At 31.3% G+C, this 21,264-nt stretch overlaps 2 protein-coding genes across 2 annotated transcripts; both read right to left on the bottom strand.

Moving 5' to 3' along the window:
- Nucleotides 2,963–4,137, bottom strand: LOC105170376 (dirigent protein 10). The gene has a single exon (XM_011091113.2). It carries the CDS (start codon nt 3,903–3,905, stop codon nt 3,036–3,038), a length of 870 nt encoding a protein of 289 aa, XP_011089415.1. The 5' UTR covers nt 3,906–4,137; the 3' UTR covers nt 2,963–3,035.
- Nucleotides 15,057–18,799, bottom strand: LOC105170377 (licodione synthase-like). Its single transcript, XM_011091114.2, has 2 exons — nt 17,705–18,799; nt 15,057–15,849 (listed from the first exon to the last, which is right to left on the bottom strand). The coding sequence occupies exons 1-2, from the start codon at nt 18,599–18,601 to the stop codon at nt 15,217–15,219; spliced, it is 1,530 nt and encodes a 509-aa protein (XP_011089416.1). The 5' UTR covers nt 18,602–18,799; the 3' UTR covers nt 15,057–15,216.

A 21,264-nucleotide genomic window follows, 5' to 3' on the forward strand; every position in this document is an offset into this window, starting at 1 on the left:
TTCCTTCCCTTCCCAAATAAATGTGTCCGCCAACGTGCTCTATTCTGATTATAATGTCTCAAAACTTCATTTTCTTCAAAAACAAAAAAGGAAAATAATTACTTGCTTCTATTTAACATGATACTATAAAGAGATTTCGGATTTGAATAAATATAAAAAATATATATATATATTGTCTGTACGTAAGGTAAATATATCAAGAATATTAAATAATTCATTAATAAAGATTTAATGGTGGTTTAATATTTTATAATTAAATTATTGAAATTGGAAGTTATCCAATTTCAGTATTTCATTTAGGGTGGGTTGGAAATTGGAATATATTATGAGTGGGTGGGACGGGACAACCAATATCCTCATTTCTTCTAAGGTCCTACTTTGGTGGTTGGCCTTCTTTACTTACTTTTATGTCTCTAATATCAGATATTTCCCTTCTTTTCTTATATTTTTACATTTACCATTCATTATTGTAAGAAAAATAAAATGTTAATCACTAACTATTAAAATCAATCAACTTATGTCTTACAGATGAGACATTGTATTTAAATTAATTATCATTGAACATAATTTTCTTAATTATTATTATATACGTACATGTTCAAGAAATTGTCACTGCCTACAACCTAAACCATATATTTTGTTACTATAAACCTTTTAGTGCATTAATTATTGACCACAAAATCAAAATTATCTTTAATATTAATTATTGTAACAGACCCATGATTTTCCAGCAAATCAAGGTTTATCAACAACACAATTCAAAAAAATCAATGCGGTATAGTTCAATTTGCGAAGTTAAGGCCCAATGATTCTATGGTTATGGGTTCAAAACAGAGAGAATTCGACTCGTCTGCCACCCCTATTATAGTTGTTAGAGATAAGTACTCGATATTTACGAGACTTATTGAAAAGAGAATAACAATTCTTTGTCTTCTTAATATAAAATTCGAAAATATAGTACTAATCATCTTATCATATGATTAATCACTCTTTTTAAATTGTATTACATTTACCATGTGATTGATTCGAGGTTGGATCTAAAATTTTCCCTAAATTATCCACACTCTTAATTAATTTACAAAATAAAATTTGAATAATGATTAACTTTTTGACTTTAGAATTGTATTGGTGGGGTTCACTGTTTCTTCCACTCTTTTCCTTTCCACCCAAATCAACTAACTGAATACAAAAAGAAATGGAGTGAAAAGAAAAGGGAAATTCTGATGATTTGCTTTAGTTTAAACAGATTAAGCCTTTCCCCACAAACACTCTTTATTAATTATTATATATATATTGGATAATTCTTTTGTAACTAAACAGCTTTATTTTCTTTGACCAAAAATCCTCTTTGGACGGCTCATCATCAACAATTAAATATATACCAACTGCAGAAAAGTGGAATTTGGCGCGTCCATCAAGCCTTCTTTTATTATCATTATTTTTTTATAAAATAAAAAATAAATTAATCTGTGGAGCAAAATATTTTTCTTTATTTTTTTTCTTTTATAAAATAACCCAGACCATGCGAGGCAATCAACATCACTCAACTGAAATGTACGACATAATTGTTATGATTATAGTTGTTCGTTGTTGTGACATATAAATATTTAATATTTATGATTGTAATAGATTCATTCAATAAATAATAATTCATCGCTTTTATTTAAAAATTTATAATTGGCGGAGGTGACGGGATTGATCCCGAGTCCATCCAGACCGTTGTGTTGCTACCCCTAATGGCCCTTTCGCCTTCAATTCTTGTTTCCAGCCCGGTTGCCGTGGGACCAATCCATCAATTTATGGGCTAGCCCAATTCAATTGGCGTCTTCATAGAAAGTTTGAACTATTAATTAATTTTGTAGCCTGTATTATAGATTTAGAATCACAACCTAAATTTTAAAAATTGTTAAATTATTAGAGAAGATTTTGTAAAATCCAACACATAAAAACTCTTTTCAAACATGTTAAGATTTGGATATGTAGAAGACGTTTTGGTTGATGAGTAATTATATTATTTAAAATTTTAAACTCGTTAAATAGAGAAATTTGAAATAATGAAAAGTTTGGTCAGTATAGTGTAAAATAAATTTAACTACTCGATAATTATTTTTGGTTTGAGATTGATATGCTTTTGATGGTAGTTCAATTCGGATAAGTGTTGATAACTGAGAAAACGAGCAAATATTAGACTTACTGGAAGGCTCCCAATTAAGATCGTTCAATATTTGAGTAAACAGTCATTGATAAAGAAAATATCAATCATATATTTATGTTAATATTCGATAAAAAATTATGTAATAATTCATCATTTTTTATTTTTTGAAAGAAATTATCTATTAAATTTTTATTTGGAGCGAAATCAATGTGAGCTATCTATGAAAGTATTTTAAAAGTATTTAAATATAAAATATGTCAAAAAATAACAACTTATTTGATATTTTTTTTATTATTTTACCAATAAAAGATCTTATAATGTCAAACACCCTCATATTTTATAAGATGTGAAAACATCTTATTTTATTCAAACTGTCTGAAAGCTTATTTTTGAAATAATTAGATCCAACATCTTATAAGCTTTTAAAATATATTATATATAATTTTATAATCCTTTTTTTTTTTTTTTAATATACAAAATTTTAGGATACGATGCTTCCATATTAAATGCAATACAAGATGGTAATATTAATTTGGTGAAAAATAAAAAGTTACATAATCTTTCCTTTCATTTAATTAATACTCTATTATTATTGAAAAAACCCTTTTGTGTTCCAATAAAATTTTGATAAGTCGATTTATCATTTTTTTCTTACACTATCTTATTATTTGTTTTTAATTTTTATCACTTCTTAAATTCCAATTTTCTATGCTAAATTTCCTTTTTTTTCTTTATTTGTAATATTTTTTAATTTATTTAATTAAAATACATATTTATGATAATAATGATGAATTTAAAAATCTTGAATTAATTGAGAAGACATAATTGAGGTCATAAAGGAAATCACAACGGACATATACAACAATTGCCAGGAAACAAACTAATAAGCAAGAATAACAGTAATCTGCAGCAGTGTCTCCACTCCATCGGTCTCGTGCTGGTTGGCCGCCGGGAATGTCTTCACAGTCGCAAACCCCTTAGCGTTCACATACTTCCCGGTCCCGCCCATCACTGCCAAATGCGATTCTGCCACCGCCGTCCGGTGAACTCCAAAGAAGCTCAAACTGTCAGCGTAGCTTCCACTCGTGAACATCACGGTGAACGCCATAGTTTGGCTCGTCCCGTCTTCTGAGCTTGAGATGTAAAACCCCTGTGCTTTTCCCACCAGCCCTGATCCTAGCTCGTGCCCTTCTGTCAGTTCGTCGTCGAAAACGGTCATCGTCCCGAACATGAGCTTCTGGAGGGTGGTGCCGGATGGAAACTGTGCGCTGTTGAGGACGGGGAATCCAGGGACCCCACCGATGATGTTGTTCCCATTGTTGTTCTGCAAGATGTTCGACGAAAATCCGCTGAGGCCGGTGAGGAAGGGAATGTTGTTGTTGTTGACGATTCCGCCGTTGGCATTGTTCGTGGGGATGCCGTTGTTGACCGGGAGAACCGCGCCGTTCGGCTTTGCGAAGGGGACTTGCCCCCCGACTGCTGGATTGGCGACAATGCCCGTCACCGCGATGGCGGAGGGGTGACTCCCGCCGAGTATATCGTGCATGAAGAAGGTGAGCGAGTGAACATCATCCGGGAATATCGGGGCGACACCGCCGGCAGGGTTGGTGGTGCCAGGAGACACACCAGGAAGCGGAACCGTAGCGGGTGCAGCCGCCGCCGCCTCGTCAAGAATTCGAGCGGAGGCTGTGGATGAGACAGTGAGAGCAAGAATGAGGAGGGAGATGAAGCCCTTCAGGTGAAAAACCATGATTGTTAATTTTGAAGAACAAATTTGCACCAATGATGCTGGTTCTGGTTAATTTCTGATATTTATGGAACTGAATCTTCCTGAATTTGAATCAATAGGAAAATGTTTGGCGGGGATTTTGTAGACTGAAATTAGGGAGCTATTGATAATCGATCAGGTTAGAATTATTATCAACACTGTGGAGTTGATGGGATGGATTCGGTGCATGGCTCTCTAGTGGTCTTGGTGTGATTTGGGCACTGTACACAGTACGGGAGTTAATTATTTTTTTATTAGTAAAAAAAAATTATATTAATAAATTTATTAAAATATTATAATATTAATGTGTCGAGTCGTGATTTAAAATCACAATCTGGTCAATTTATCTAAAAAATACTAATTTTAATGTCAGAGCGTGATTTAAAATCACGACTCGATATATTATTATTTTAATAATAAAAAAATAAATAACCCTAAAAACCTCAGCCAATCTTATATTTTACTCTTACCCCTCCACTCCAAATATTTATTTTTATTTTTAAGATTCCCAATAATAATAATTCATCTTTCTTTTTCTTTTAATATTAGTCTATCGACATTCCATATTCTTACAACATATTTAATGTACTTTTATACAGAATCTTATTCAAAAAAATAAATTAATAATTTGAGGCCGGAGAAGTAAAGTTTTAGTCTATATTATTTAATAAAAACTCAGCTATTTAGAATAAGTGATTTGGTATAAATTTGCATTTTATTTAATGTTTTTTGTTAAATTAAAATAAATTTTCTTGTACGCTTATATAAATGAATTCATAATTATTGGAATTAAATACTAAATAAATTTTGATTTTTATCTTAATATTATATTTGAATGTGGTACCTACGCTCATAAGAAAAAAAGAAAAGAAAGCAATGTGGTGGGTCTTGATTGTTCAGAATATTAGATGAGATGAGAATATGTAATATGATTGGAGCTGAAGCACGACATGTAATTTAATAGATGGTTTGGGCCAGATTCGCTCATTTTTGTTCTCATGTAGTAGAAGATTGAATAGATTGAGAACACTATCACCGTTGTTTTTGTTTCTCTTAATAGGGCGACCAGACCTAGTTAAGCAACATACAAAAAGCAACAGAAGATTGAATGCCGCAAGAACAAGTAACCTTCAATATGTTCCTCGTTATAGAGCGACAAGACATAGTTAAACCGCACAGAAGATTGAATGCGACAAGACCAAGGAACCTTCAACATTTTGCTCTTTATAAATCGACAAGATATAGTTCAGCCGCACAGAATATTGAATGCGGCAAGAACAAAGCAACCATCAATATGTTTCTCTTTATAAAGCGACAAGACTCAGTTTAGCCACGCAGAAGATTGAATGCGGCAAGAACAAAGTAACCTTCAATATTTTGCTCTTTATAAAGCAACAAAGTATATAGTTGAGCCGCGCAGAATACTAGAATGCGACAACAACAAAGTAACCATAAATATGTTCCTCTTTATAAAGCGACAAGATATAATTTAGCCGCGCAGAATATTGAATGCGGCAACAACAGTACCCATCAATATGTTACTTTTTACAAAGCCACAAGATATAGTTTAGCCGCGCAAAAGATTGAATGCGGCAGGAACAAGGTAACTTTCAATATGTTCCTCTTCATACAACACTAAGATATATAGTTCAGCCGTGCAGAATAGTGAATGCGACAAAAACAAAGTTACCATCAATATGTTCCATTTATAAAGGCGACAATACATAATTTAGCAGAGCACAAGATTGAATGTGGCAAGAACAAAATAGCCTTCACTATGTTTCTCTTTAAAAAAGATACAAGCAGCATGTTTTTCACTTTGAAATGCAAACAGAAGCACATGATTGATTCTGATTCTCTGTATAGCAACAAAACCAAGTCCGACCACATTAACAAAGTATGAGCACAAGATTGAGTAGGGCAAGAATACAAAAAACTTCTTTTAGTTTCTCTTTCTAGATCAACAAGAACAAAGTTCTTCACTTTAAAATATTCTCACATAGCAGATTGAATCCGGCAAGAAAAAAGTAACCTTGTACATTTTCCTCTTTATAAAAAGGCAAGATTGTCTAGCCGCGCACAATATTGAATATGGCAAGGACAAAGTAACCATTAATATGTTCCTCTTTATAAAGGGGCAAGACATGTGATCCTCTTTATAGAGTGACAACACATAGTTTAGCCGTGCTGAATATTGAATGGGGCAAGAACAAAGGAACCATCAATATATTCCTTTTTATAAAGTGTCAAGACATAGTTTAGCCACGCACGAGATTTAATGTGGCAAGAAAAATAGCCTTCAGTATGTTTCTCTTTCGAAAAGAGACACAAAGCATGTTTTGCATGTTTTTCACTTTGCAAACATGAGCAGATGATTGAATAAGTTAAAAATATATGATTCGGATTCTCTGTCTAGCACCAATACCAAGTCCGACCAGATATACAAAGTATAAGCAGAACATTGAATGGGGCAAGAACAAAATAACATTGTTTTAGTTTCTCTTTCAAGAGAAACAAGAAGAAAGCTTTTCAATTTAAAATGTTCTCATGTAGCAGATGATTGAATAGACTGAGAACACTATCACCTTTATTTTGTTTCTCTTAATAGGGCGACAAGACCTAGTTAAGCAACATATACAAAGTAACAGAAGATTGAATGCCGCAAGAACAAGAAACCTTCAATATGTTCCTCGTTATAGAGCGACAAGACATAGTTAAGCCGCGCAGAAGATTGAATGCGACAAGAACAAAGTAACCTTCAACATTTTGCTCTTTATAAAGTGACAAAATATATAGTTGAGCCGAGCAAAATTGAATGCGGCAACAACAAAGTGACCGTCAATATGTTCCTCTTTATAAAGCGACAAGATATAGTTTAGCCGCGCAGAATATTAAATGCGGCAAGAACAAAGCAACCATCAATATGTTTCTCTTTATAAAGCGACAAGACTCAGTTTAGCAGCGCAGAAGATTGAATGTGGCAAGAACAAAGTAACCTTCAATATTTTGCTCTTTATAAAGCAACAAAATATATAGTCTAGCCACGCGGAATATTGAATGCGGCAACAACAGTACCCATCAATATGTTACTTTTTACAAAGGCACAAAATATAGTTTAGCCGCGCAAAAGATTGAATGCGGTAGGAACAAGGTAACTTTCAATATGTTCCTCTTCATACAACACTAAGATATATAGTTCAGCCGTGCAGAATAGTGAATGCGACAAAAAAAAAGTTACCATCAATATGTTCCTTTTATAAAGGCGACAATATATAATTTAGCAGAGCACAAGATTGAATGTGACAAGAACAAAATAGCCTTCACTATGTTTCTCTTTCAAAAAGATACAAGCAGCATGTTTTTCACTTTGAAATGCAAACATGAGCACATGATTGATTCTGATTCTCTGTATAGCAACAAAATCAAATCCGACCACATTAACAAAGTATGAGCACACGATTGAATGGGGCAAGAATACAACAAACTTCTTTTAGTTTCTCTTTCTAGATCAACAAGAACAAAGTTCTTCACTTTAAAATGTTCTCACGTAGCAGATTGAATCCGACAAGAAAAAAGTAACCGTGTATATTTTTCTCTTTATAAAAAGGCAAGGTGTCTAGCCGCGCACAATATTGAACGTGGCAAGAACAAAGTAACCATCAATATGTTCCTCTTTATAAAGGGGCAAGACATGTGACCCTCTTTATAGAGTGACAATACATAGTTTAGCCGTGCAGAATATTGAATGGGGCAAGAACAAAGGAACGATCAATATATTCCTCTTTATAAAGTGTCAAGACATAATTTAGCCATGCACGAGATTTAATGCGACAAGAACAAAGTAGCCTTCAGTATGTTTCTCTTTTGAAAAGAGACACCAAGCATGTTTTGCATGTTTCACTTTGCAAACATGAGCAGATGATTAAATAAGTTAAAAATATATGATTCGGATTCTCTGTCTAGCACCAATACCAAGTCCGACCAAATACACAAAGTATAAGCAGAACATTGAATGGGGAAAGAACAAAATAACATTGTTTTAGTTTCTCTTTCAAAAGAAACAAGAAGAAAGCTTTTCAATTTAAAATGTTCTCATGTAGAGAAAACTATCACATTTGTTTTTGTTTCTCTTAATAGGGCGACAAGACCTAGTTAAGTAACATACACAAAACAACAGAAGATTGAATGCCGCAAGAACAAGTAACCTTCAATATGTTCCTCGTTATAGAGCGACAAGACATAGTTAAGCCGCGCAGAAGATTGAATGCGACAAGAACAAAGTAACCTTCAACATTTTGCTCTTTATAAAGCGACAAAATATATAGTTGAGCCGCGCAGAATATTGAATGCGGCAACAACAAAGTGACCGTCAATATGTTCCTCTTTATAAAGCGACAAGATATAGTTCAACCGCGCAGAATGTTGAATGCGGCAAGAACAAAGCAACCATCAATATGTTTCTCTTTATAAAGTGACGAGACTCAGTTTAGCCACGCAGAAGATTGAATGCGGCAAGAACAAAGTAACCTTCAATATTTTGCTCTTTATAAAGCGGCAAGACTTAGTTTAGCCATGCAGAAGATTGAATGTGGCAAGAACAAAGTAAGCTTCAATATTTTGCTCTTTATAAAGCAACAAAATATATAGTCTAGCCACGCAGAATATTGAATGCGGCAACAATAAAGTAACCATCTATATGTTACTCTTCATAAAACGACAAGATATAGTTTAGCTGCGCAGAAGATTGAATGCGGCAGGAACAAAGTAACTTTCAATATGTTCCTCTTTATAAAGCAACAAGAAATATAGTTCAACGACGCAAAATAGTTAATGCGACAAAAATAAAGTTTCCATCAATATATTCCTTTTATAAAGTGACAACTCATAATTTAGCCACGCAGAAGATTGAATGCAGCAAGAACAAAGTATCCTTCAATATCTTGCTCTTTATAAAACAACAAAATATATAGTTGAGTCGTGCAGAATATTGAATGCTGCAACAACAAAGTAACCATCAAAATGTTCCTTTTTATAAAACGACAAAATATTTAGTTGAGCCGCGCAGAATATTGATGCGGCAACAACAAAGTAACCATCAATATGTTACTCTTTATAAAGCGACAAGATATAGGTTACCCTCACACAAGATTGAATCCGGTAGGAACAAAGTAACTTTCAATATGTTTCTCTTTATAAAGTACCAAGATATATAGTTCAGCCGCGCAGAATAGTGAATGCGACAAAATCAAAGTTACCATCAATATTTTCCTTTTATAAATCAACAACACATAATTTAGCCGTGCAAAAGATTGAATGCCGCAAGAACAAAGTAACCTTCAATATTATGCTCTTTATAAAGCGACAAAATATATAGTTGAGCCACGCAGAATATTAAATGCGGCAACAACAAAGTATCCATCAATACTTTGCTCCTTATAAACCGACAAGGTATACTTTAGCCTCGCAGAATATTGGATGCGGCAACAACAAAGTAACCATCAATACTTTGCTCCTTATAAACTGACAAGATATACTTTAGCCGCACAGAATATTGAATGCGGCAACAACAAAGTAACCATCAATATGTTCCTCTTTATAAAGCGACAAGAAATAGGTTAGCCGCACAGAATATTGAATGCGACAACAACAAAGTAACCATCAATATGTTACTCTTTATAAAGCGACAAGATATAGTTTAGCCGCGCAGAAGATTGAATCCGGCAGGAACAAAGTATCTTTCACTATGCTTCTCTTTATAAAGCACCAAGATATATAGTTCAGCCGCGCAGAATAGTGAATGCGACAAAAACAAAGTTACCATCAATATTTTCCTTTTATAAAGCAACAACACATAATTTAGCCACGCAGAAGATTGAATGCGGCAAGAACAAAGTAACCTTCAATATTTTTCTCTTTATAAAGCAACAAAATATATAGTTGAGCCGCGCAGAATGTTGAATGCGGCAACAACAAAGTAACCATTAATACTTTGCTCCTTATAAACCGATAAGATATACTTTAGCCACGCAGAATATTGAATGCGGCAAGAATAAAGTAACCTTCAATATTTTGCTCTTTATAAAGCGACAAAATATATAGTTGAGCCTCGCAGAATATTGAATGCTGCAACACTAAAGTAACCATCAATACTTTGCTCCTTATAAACCGACAAGATATACTTTAGCCGCACAGAATATTGAATGCGGCAACACCAAAGTAACCATCAATATGCTCCTCTTTATAAAGCGACAAGATATAGGTTAGCTGCGCAGAATATTGCATGCGGCAACAACAAAGTAACTATCAATATGTTACTCTTAAGCGACAAGATATATTTTAGCCTCGCACAAGATTGAATCCGGCAGGAACAAAGTAACTTTCAATATGTTTCTCTTTATAAAGCACCAAGATATATAGTTCAGCCGCGCAGAATAGTGAATGCGACAAAAACAAAGTTACCATCAATATTTTCCTTTTGTAAAGCAATAACACATAATTTAGCCGCGCAGAAGATTGAATGCGGCAAGAACAAAGTAATCTTCAATAGACATTACAAATTAAAAATTCAACCAAAATACTATGTTTATTGTAATTTTAAATTCTTCAATAGATAAAAATTAACTAGGATAATAAACATTACAAATTATAATTAAGATACTTACGCTGCTATGCGTTTATTTTTATATGTCACCTAATAAGAGAGTCAAATCAAATAATACAGTATTTATTATTTTTTCTAGCTCTAATTCAGCTAAAAGTCTAAATTTTGAAAATATAATTCTCATAAATCAATATTATTTATATAGCACAAGATGACCTTAAATGAAAATTTGTTCTCTCAGTTTTACAACTGCATAATACTCATCATGCACCAATGCATCTGCTAAATTAATAGATTTCATCTGTATAATAAAGGGTTTCACAATTTATTTAATTTTTTTTTTGTTTTTTTCATACCTTGACATGGAATTTCGTCAATAATATTTAATTAAATTTTAAATTAATTTGTTCCGCCTATTATTTTCTATTCATACATATTATATATTAATATATTTTATCATTTTGAGGTCCAATTCATCTCTATTATTTTTTATTTATTATGTAAATATAGTCTAAGCACACTTGTCAATTGTACTTTTGAACTACTTTACATATGTTGAGAGTAGGAATATTTGATCCTTCAATACATATCCTCCCACTATAAATTTTTTATTTAAATTAAATTTGGTCGGATCATATCCACTATAAAATAAGTATGATAAATTTGTCATATAATTTATCAATATCTATTAATTATATACTAATCACATCATAAATATAATATACATATCATATAATTAATTCAAATTCTATCAAATTCGAGCTGAATTAGAATTTTCTATTTCACCATTGTTGTCAGCTAACACTCAAAATTTTGACGACCGGCATAGCACTTAAAATGGGCCCCTATTGGTCTCAACATAATAATATCGGATCTGTTTGTGGACTTAGACCAGGATCGGTCAAAGCCCATATGATATATTTTACAAGTAAATTACGTTGACTAAGATTAGATTTTAATGTATAAATACTTTATATTTTTTTGTACTTTTTTTTAAATTTTAGTCGTAATTACGAATACACTCCTTATTTAAGGTGAAATATTGTACAAACACTCATTGAGTATATTACAGCTAACACCCCACAAAAATATTATAAAATAAAACCTAATTTGAAAAAGTATCAATATACTTTACCTTATATTTCAAAGTCGAAAATATTTAATGATGTCGTGTTTATGCGTATAGCTCTTTTTAAAAAGTGTTGGCCCCGGTACAATAAAAAGTGTTTTTTACTAAAGTACAAATGAATTTCTTACAATAAGGGATTGAAGACCAATTTCTCACAAATAGAATCACAAAATTCCTACCGTATTACTGTCAAAGTCATATTTGAAACAAAAATTTAAATTGTAATTAGAGAGAAAATTTATTTACTTTTTAATTTTTTTAACACGCTCCTCACATGCATTTTTGTCAAGTCTTTCACATAAAACTCCTTCTATAAGCGAGAAGCCGTGAGGTTTAACTTCAAAATCATTTATTTGACTCGAATATTGTGTTGATGACAACTCCATTTAAATATTTAAATTATTGTTATTGTTAAAAAATTAATGATATTCAATATCTCTTAAATAGCTCAGTAGTAGAATTTAAGGGAATTAATATTTCAACCACTTACAACATTACAAACTAATTTATTAAATCATAAAATAAAAAACTTGATGAGTAAATAATAAAATAGCAATTTTTAAGAAAATCAATAAATAAATATTTGAAAAATCTTAATTAATGGTGTGTGCCATAGCCGACCTATCCAAAGATGGCAGTGAAATAAAAAAAAATTAATTCTTTTGTTGATAATCCAAATTGCCACCCCTACGTACCCTCTACCAAGAACAAGGGTATCTATCAGGTATGCTACCCTACACCTGATTTATTAGGTTTGGCTGATGTATATTGTAGATTGCTGGCTGGATAGAGTATTAAGTACTAATTATCCGATTTTTTTAAAATAAAATAAACTAATTATTATTATTTTTGAATAAATTAATTATAATTGTTAATATCAAATGTTTATGTTTAACAACAACTAACAATTATATACTAATTAACAGTATTATATAACTATTAATTACCTAATATTATTAGACTAATTAATTAATTAGTTTGTAGTTTCCATAGTCATCCAAAGCCTTAAGTACTTAAGGGATGTTTCTGCCGTTTAAAATAAGTATTGATCACCTTATATCGATGAAAATAAATGGAAAAGAATATTTTTTATTTACAGTATTTTAGAACTATTTAAATAAATTTAATTTAAACTAAAAATTATAAGCAATTCCTTGTTAATTTTTGTAGTTTGTTGATAAATTATAAATATTAAATTATTTTTTTAAAATACTCTAACTTCATTTATTTTTATTTTTTTCATTTTTCACTGTTATTTTCAAATATTTCATCTCTAATTTCTATTTAATTCACAACTTTTCTCCACAATTGAGTATCTGTATACCTTCTAAGAGTCAACGGTGGATTAACAATGCCTGTGGACACAGAATAAGGCACTGCCGTGGCAAGAAAGGAGAGGGGTTATGGTGACGATGAACGATGAACGATGACAAGAAAATGAAAAAAAAGGATCGAAAGTATAAATTGATATATATTCACATGCATACATACATATATATATATAAGTAGAATACATTCTATAGATAATTATATGTTATTAGGCTACAATTCAAATTTTAAAATGCTACTTATGACACTCCGCATTTATAGTATTAAATATTACGAGTTTCTTTAAAAAAATTAATTTATTATCACCCATGAGATTTGTCATTCTTCACCTATTTCTTATTTGACGGTTATTCACAAAAGTTTATTTAAGCTAATTTAGGTACAAAAGAAGTTGTATAAGACTTAAGGGATCAATTTGTAAGAATTAAAAAAAATTAAGGTAGGCTAGTAAACAAATTATGGGTATAATTTTAATATACTGAAACAATAAGGGGCTAAACTGGACTTCTAAAAGAAAAAAAGTTGGGATTAAATCGATTTAGGTTTAGAAAATGAGGGGGCAAATAGTAATTTTATAAGAATAAAGTAAAAGGGGACAAATGGAAATGCAACAAGGGATGACAAGCCTAATTTGGAGCAGCAACGTACCAGTTTGTTTTGTGTTTGTGAGAAGTGGGATGCATCACCTAATTTCCTATAAATACAAGTTAGTATTGTTTCTTTTCTAAACATCTATATTGATCTACATATGTTGTCCGAACCTCCAAATTAAGCATATGGAAACAAGGGAGAATTGAAAAGGCTAATCAAGGCACACTTAGATTTTGTTAGCCAGTTATAATTCAATTTGTAAAATTGAAGTCCTATCATTAATTTTAAGGTGATAGGATCAAACCGTGTAAAGATGTGTAATATTCTACTTTAATAGTAAATGTTGTTTTACGATAATAGTAGATATTGATTAGATATAATTATACGATATTGATGATTAATATATATATATATGATTGTTACAGTTGTCGGTTGTTGTTAGATTCAAATATTTTTTATTAATAAATATAATTAATTTGTTTAATAAATAACATATCATTGTTTTCATTTCTAAAATGGTACACTCAGATTGTATGTGTACTAAAGTTAATTGTATCAAGTTAGAGAACTTATGGGTGTGAAATTATGCGTGGTCAAATTAAAAATTTGCACTTTTATATCATTTTGATTAGATTGCAAACTTTTATTTTATTTACAATAAGAGGGAATATTGTGTTTCTTTTAATTTACATTTAAAAAATTCCTGCACGCGGACATTGTGTGCCACGATTGCTAATTTCCTATAAATAGAAGTTAGCCTTGTTATACAAAAAAACAAAAAAAAAAAAAAAAAAAAAAGATAGAGACATACACAATGAAAGAGGGAACTTCCCTTTAGCAATAGGTATCCTTCTGATAATAGCATTACGTCGTCAATAGGAGTTTTGTCGTTCAATTCCTACTTGAATGTCGTTTAATGAATAATAAAGCGAATAAATTAGGATTTAATTTATATAGAAAAGAGAGAAATGTAGTTGAGAAGAAGTCAATTGATTAGGATTTATAATTGTTGTGATTATTAGGTTATTATTTTAATGAGTATATTATTGCTATAATTGCGATAAGATTACATCAGAAGCATAGGACCTAAAAAGTTACCCTACTTTTGGGGCTTGACATAAGTGTATCAGGTTGGGTGCAACATCAATTATTGAACGTAAAAAGTTGGATCCAATACATTTCTACCAGGTGGAGCTTAAAGGTCCTCCAAAAAAAAAAAAAAAACTCAAAGAGATCTAATTTTTTAATCTATCAAAAACCACAGCCACTCGATTCAAATTTAAGGGAAAATTGTATTTTTGATTTTATATGTTAGAATTAATCTCATTTATTATAATTTTGTCACATTGCTTTTCATATATATTTTTAATTTTAATCATCGCATACATTTTTTGTCCGATAAATAATGGAACAGTTAGAAGAATCTCACATGAACTTTCGTACATTTTTTGTTTAATAATTGAACGAAAAATGCACAAGAGGACTAAAATTTAAAAAAACAAATCAACTTAAGAAATAAAAAATGGAACAAATATGACTAAATTGTAAATTTCCCCAAACATAACTTTGAAGGACAAGACAATTCGAAATCAACCTCCAATGCAAAAAACGAGCACCGAAACAACTTATCAAGACCCTCACCATCATGAGCCTGAAACGACAACGGGATCAATCCTTGGCACCACACAGCAAACCAAATCATAGGCTCGTGGGGCTGTCAAACCAGGCCGCTCGGTCATGTCAACAGGCCCGGACCCATCAGGGAGTTTCCAATCAAAGCATTGGACCATAGTCCCAATTATACTGATCACCTCTTGTATGGCTAGCAACATTCCGGGGCAGCCCCTCCTGCCCGTGCCAAAAGGCAGCAACTCAAAATTCTGCCCTTTAATATCGATGGAACAATTTTCCTTCTCTAGGAACCTCTCCGGCCTGAACACCATCGGGCTTTCCCAGTATTTGGGGTTCCTACCCATGGACCATAGGTTGACGAATAATAGGCTTTTGCCCGGAATTTTGTACCCGTCGACCACGCAATCGGATACTGATTTCCTGGAGAGCATGGGAATGGGAGGGTGGAGCCGGAACGTCTCTTTGATGACTGCCTGGAGATAGGGCAAATTAGGGGCATCAGATTCCTGCACCAACCGGTTCGGGCCGACGACATTGTCGATCTCTTCTTGAGCTTTTTTCAGCACATTAGGGTTGCTGAGGAGTTCTGCTATTGTCCATTCCGTGGCAATCGCTGTTGTGTCCGTCCCGGCAGTGAAGAAATCCTAGACAATATACACAAGTATGTTAATGAATCAATTAACTAAGACATTCTTAATTTTCAAATCGTGATAAATATTAATACAATTATACAATCATTATTAGTCTTTTTTTTTTGCATGTATGGTAAAAATATTAATAATAACGAGACAACAATTATTATGGTCATAATTAACAACAAATCTATACTATTAAATAAAGTATGTATTGGATACAATTTTATTGATCATGAACTAAAATCTTAATGAATAATTATTATTAGTCATGACTGAATAAAAATTAATATAAAATCTTAAATTATCCATCATTAAATTAATTATTAAATTCAAATATCAATCTGGATGATTATTTCTTTTTACTGGCCTATATTTATTTATTTAATTTTGTCCTTTCTTATCTCTTATCTTACTTTTTTCTATCTAAATGTTTTATTTTTTTCATCTCATATTTATTTTTTTATTTTTAATCATTTTATTTTACTCTTACTTATTTATTAATCATTTTAAATTAACAAATAATTTAATAATTAAAGAAAATTATTTCATAAAAAATCATAATATATATGTATAATTTTAAATTTAAAAATTACACACACACAGATGCTAAGATTATTAAACCGCAATAAAAAAGTTAAAAAGTTATTTTATTTGATTTAGATAATTATGGTATGTCCGTCAGAGTTTAATTGATTCAAACGGGAAAATTTATCTCGAATTAAATTTTAGATCAAAATTAATTGTATGATAGATTTAATACATTTAATATATAATGGAAGTATGATTTTAAAAAAATATTATGAAATAAATATTAGTAATTTAATTTGATCAAAACACATCCGGACAGTAAGCAATATCAAAGTGCGTTTTGTATGCTACACAGCTGGTGTGCATTGCATGTCCATACAGAATCGTATGGGTATAATTTTCTAAAACTGATAAGTTAATGTTTCAAAAGTTTTTTGCCAGAGCCGATTTGGCCAAATCAATTTAATTATAAAGTAAGCCTGATATATTTATTTTAAAATTGATTGCTTTTTTTAAATTGTACATCAATTATTGTACTTGTGATGTAATTAGTTTAAGTTTGACCGAACTGGGTTCGAGGAACAATTTTCCATTAATGTAACTAGGGGTGCCCACGATACGATTTCGATCTTTTTAAAGTTATTTTCAAATCGGATTGATCTTAGCGATTTTATGAAATAATTTTTTAAATTGACACTTTAAAATTCAAAAGCAAAGTGCAGTTTGTGCGGTTTGACGATTTTAATATTTATAACAAAAATAAAATCTCGAGACCAATAAAAATAAAACAAGTATTTATATGTAACAATTAAGAAAGACCAACATTATATAACATAAATTATCAATACTTTTCACAACTTTAAATAGATTAAAATATAAAAACATACACAGTAATTCAACAAGAAACCCTTAATCCAACAAATGACATGGGTAGATTATGTACATATTAAGTATATTATTAAGAAAGCAAATCAAATTTAATTGCATCCTTAATCAATATTTGATAATTAGTACTGAGTGTATATGCACAACTTAACTATTAGTATATAGCAGGAAGAACATTTCATAAATGTGTGACTTATTAATATTTAATATTAACACAAAATTAAAAAAAAAATCATTTATATATATTTAAATATAGTGCAATTTTACTCTAAATTTAAAAAATAAATTATAAAAAATAATACTATTTGATTTGATTTGATTTGATTGGAATGGTTGGAATTTTCTCATCACCCCTAAATGTAATTAACTTTCCAGGGTCTGCTTGTTCACAAAAAGATTGAGACATGTCACAAAATAGACCACCCACAAGTGGAAGAGAGAGAGAGCTAACCAAAATCAAAGCTTTGAGATGTTCCCTGGTGAACTTCACCTCCGTTTTCCCACTCTCCATCACATCCAGCAACATGTCAAGAAAATCACTTGCCTCACAGCCGCCGCCGCGAATTCGCCGTGCTTTCTCCCTGTCGGTGATAATCTTCTCCAACAAAGCATCGTACCTCCGCTGAATATCCTCCGACCTCTTCCTTATCCCCTGCAAATCCAAGTTCTTGCAGAACCATATAATATCTGAGACATCAAACTCCCCGAAGATCTGCGTCACCTCCCGGATCACCGTCCTCGCTGCCTCCGCCTCGCCTTCGTTCTCCGAGCACCTGATGCTCAGCATCATATGAGAAATGACGTTGCTTGTCAGCTTCACCAGCTCTTCAGTGACATTGATATCCTTCCCCGATTCACCCTTCCGCATCAGAACTTCCAGGAAGCTCCTGATTTCCAGCGTCCTTATGGGCTGAAAATGGTTGAGATTTCTGGCGCCGAGGAGTTCATAGGTGCATAGTTTCTTGATGAACTTCCAGTAGGGGCCGTAGGGCGAGAAAGCGAAGGAAGAATCGTAGGTGACGATGTCAATGGCAGTGGAGTGCTTGCGTGAGGAGAAGATGAGTTCGTGAGTTTTGAGGAACTCTTTTGCTAGTTCGGGGCTGGAGACGACGACACAGGGGATGGAGCCAAGACGGAGCTGGATTAAGGGGCCGTAGCGTTGGGAGAGATCGTGGAAGGTTTGGTGGAGTCTTGGACCGAGGAGGTGGAGATGGCCGATGATGGGAAGGGCGAGAGGGCCGGGCGGGGAGGAGAGACCGCGGCGTTTTCTGGTGAGGAGGAGGAGGAGGAGGACGGAGGAGAGGAGGAAGAGGGCGGCGTAGAGTGTGATTTCTAGTGATGAGTTCATTTTTTTCCTTTTGCTGCTGAGATATTGATGCTTGGGTTTGGCTGTGTTATATAAAATGATGATATGAATGTGTTTGGTAGAAGGGGTGGTGGGCAGTGAGCGATTTGTTTTGTTTTGAGACGTCCGTCTGTACGAGTTTCTCTGTCTCTCTCTATATATAGATGGATAGATATAGAGAGAAATTTTGAAGGGGATTTAGAATTACACAAATCAGACTCTTGTTATGTAATTAATTATATATTAATTTTATTATAAGTATATTATATTTGTTATATAATTAATTTAAATTTATTCAAATTCAATTTATATTAAAATTTTCCATCTTCAAATTAAACCTAGAGATAACCCAATGATTCGAATTTAAATCTTTATGTCTCAAGGTCAAGTCTTGAATTTGTGGGTGTATTAGTATGGTGCATGTTAAAAACTTCACACTCTCTTCTTTCTTCGTTTCAAGTTTTTCAATTGTTAAATTATATTTTGTCATTTAAATTATATACATTTTTATATTTTGCTATTAAAAAAAATTTATGTTAATTTATCATCTCAACTTTAAAAAATTTACACTTTGTCATATACGATCGTCTTAATATTAATGTTTCTATCAGAAAAATATCACATACTGTACATATATGAAAAATAGCACATCACATAATTCAAAAATATCACATATAAACTGCATAGGATAGTTTTTCAACAAAAAATTTTGGTTGAGAAATAGTTATAAATAACAAAGTGTAAAATTTTGTAAAACTGAAACAATAAGTTGACACAAAAAAAATTAAAAAATAAAATATAAAAACGAACATAATTATAACGACAAAATATAATTAACCCTTTTTCAAAAAAACTCACTTGAAAGCCACATGTGCATTGCAAAAATAACCATCAAGAAAGGGATCCACATATTACATTTTTCAACCCTTTTGCATTAATATATATATATATATATATATATCATGATCATTTCATAGATATAACATAAATTATTGAATTCTGCATATTAATGAATAATTTACAAGTAGCTTTAGATTTTCACATGCAAAATATTGCAAACACCCCCGAGTATAATTGCAATTTTCCTTTCCTTTTTTTTTTTCTAAATAAAGAGTTTCTGACTTGCTTTAATATATTAACAGAGTGTTTCAATTCTGATTATATTAATTACAAAAATTATTATCACTAACACCTCATAAGTCTTTTTAATTTTATTTTATCCAAATATATAAATATTATTTTAAAAATAAAACTTAATACTTTAATTCAATCCAACATAATTCAAATAAAAAAAAGAATCTGCATATCATACTCTTTGTGAGGCAATAATTGATGTCTTTGTTCTAACACGTGTCGATCGACACTAGGTAGGGTCAAATTACAAAAACACATCATATCTTTTACAAAATTATAACTGCACATTTTGAGAAAGGTTAGTATAATATTTTTCATGGGGTGTTCGTGTCTAAGCTTCGTATTTGAATATGATTGCAGTTGTAATTATAATTATAATCTCAAAAAAATATAATAGTAATTTTATAAAATATATTTTGCCCTGACCTCATCTGGTGTATAATCACTGCCCTCACTTTGTTATATAATGCATAGCAAGCTTCCATGTACCAAAGCCAACACCACCTCCTTATAAGGACTCAAAAACTAGCTAAAAAAGAACCAAGAAATGAATAAATCAGCTTGTAATATGGTTAATGGATACTAGAAAAGTCAAGACACTATTGAGCTTTTTTAGGGATGAAATTCGAGTAACCTCTTTGCAAGGTCTAATTGACTATTTCTAAATTCCCTTATCATTTTCATATGCATTAAAAAAAATATAACATTTAATAATAATTAGTTGTCATGGTTAAAAAATAATATAGCCGTAGTAAATATTCAAGACCACAGTCACGCAACTATTGTGAGTGTGACTTTTGCAAGTGTGGCTAAGATACTTGTCATAGTCAAGAGCCATGGTAAAAATATTTACCATGACAAAATATTGTCAATTATGGATAAGTTAAGTTTTTACATCGATTTTATCTAACAATGATTAATAATAATTATTTATCATGATTTTTAATTTAAAGCCATTAAAAATGTTTTTTTTTTCTCTAGTGACAAATCCAACTAATTCAAAAATAAAAATGAAAATTTTATTTACCGTCTAGATATAAAAATATTCTTATCAATTTATATTTCTATATATTTGACAAATCAATTCAGTCTCATTTTATTAATTTAGCCAAAAGAAAGATTGTAACTAATATATATGTTTTAGCGGAGAAAGATTGTAAGTTGAATTAAGGTGCAAAAAATATTTAAAAAGAATTATGCACTAATTATATATGTATATATAATATAAGGTTAATTTTATCTAAATTTTAATTTGAGGTAGAGATAAATAATACTACATGAGACATAGTTCACGGAATTTTAATTACCTACTCATTGTTGACGGTTGCGCCCATATAGCCCATAATGCTTCTTGAATGTGCTGGTCACCAACTAAGCCGACGGGTCATCGATAAGTTTGAAGTTATAGATTTAAATTCTATTGGATGATTTTATTTTTATTAATTATTTATCTTATTTTATGTAAATTATTATAATTTATTTATTATTATTAGTCATATTAATATATTAATAAAATTTAAATATTACAAAAT

This window comes from Sesamum indicum, linkage group LG9, assembly GCF_000512975.1.
Source record: "Sesamum indicum cultivar Zhongzhi No. 13 linkage group LG9, S_indicum_v1.0, whole genome shotgun sequence".
NCBI lineage: Eukaryota > Viridiplantae > Streptophyta > Magnoliopsida > Lamiales > Pedaliaceae > Sesamum > Sesamum indicum.

Coding starts and splice junctions, on each gene's coding strand:
- LOC105170376 (XM_011091113.2), bottom strand. CDS start 3,905: ATGGTTTTTCACCTGAAGGGCTTCATCTCCCTCCTCATTCTTGCTCTC.
- LOC105170377 (XM_011091114.2), bottom strand. CDS start 18,601: ATGAACTCATCACTAGAAATCACACTCTACGCCGCCCTCTTCCTCCTC. Junction 15,850..17,704: donor ATCTCAAAGCTTTGATTTTG/GTTAGCTCTCTC, acceptor TATATTGTCTAG/GATTTCTTCACTGCCGGGAC.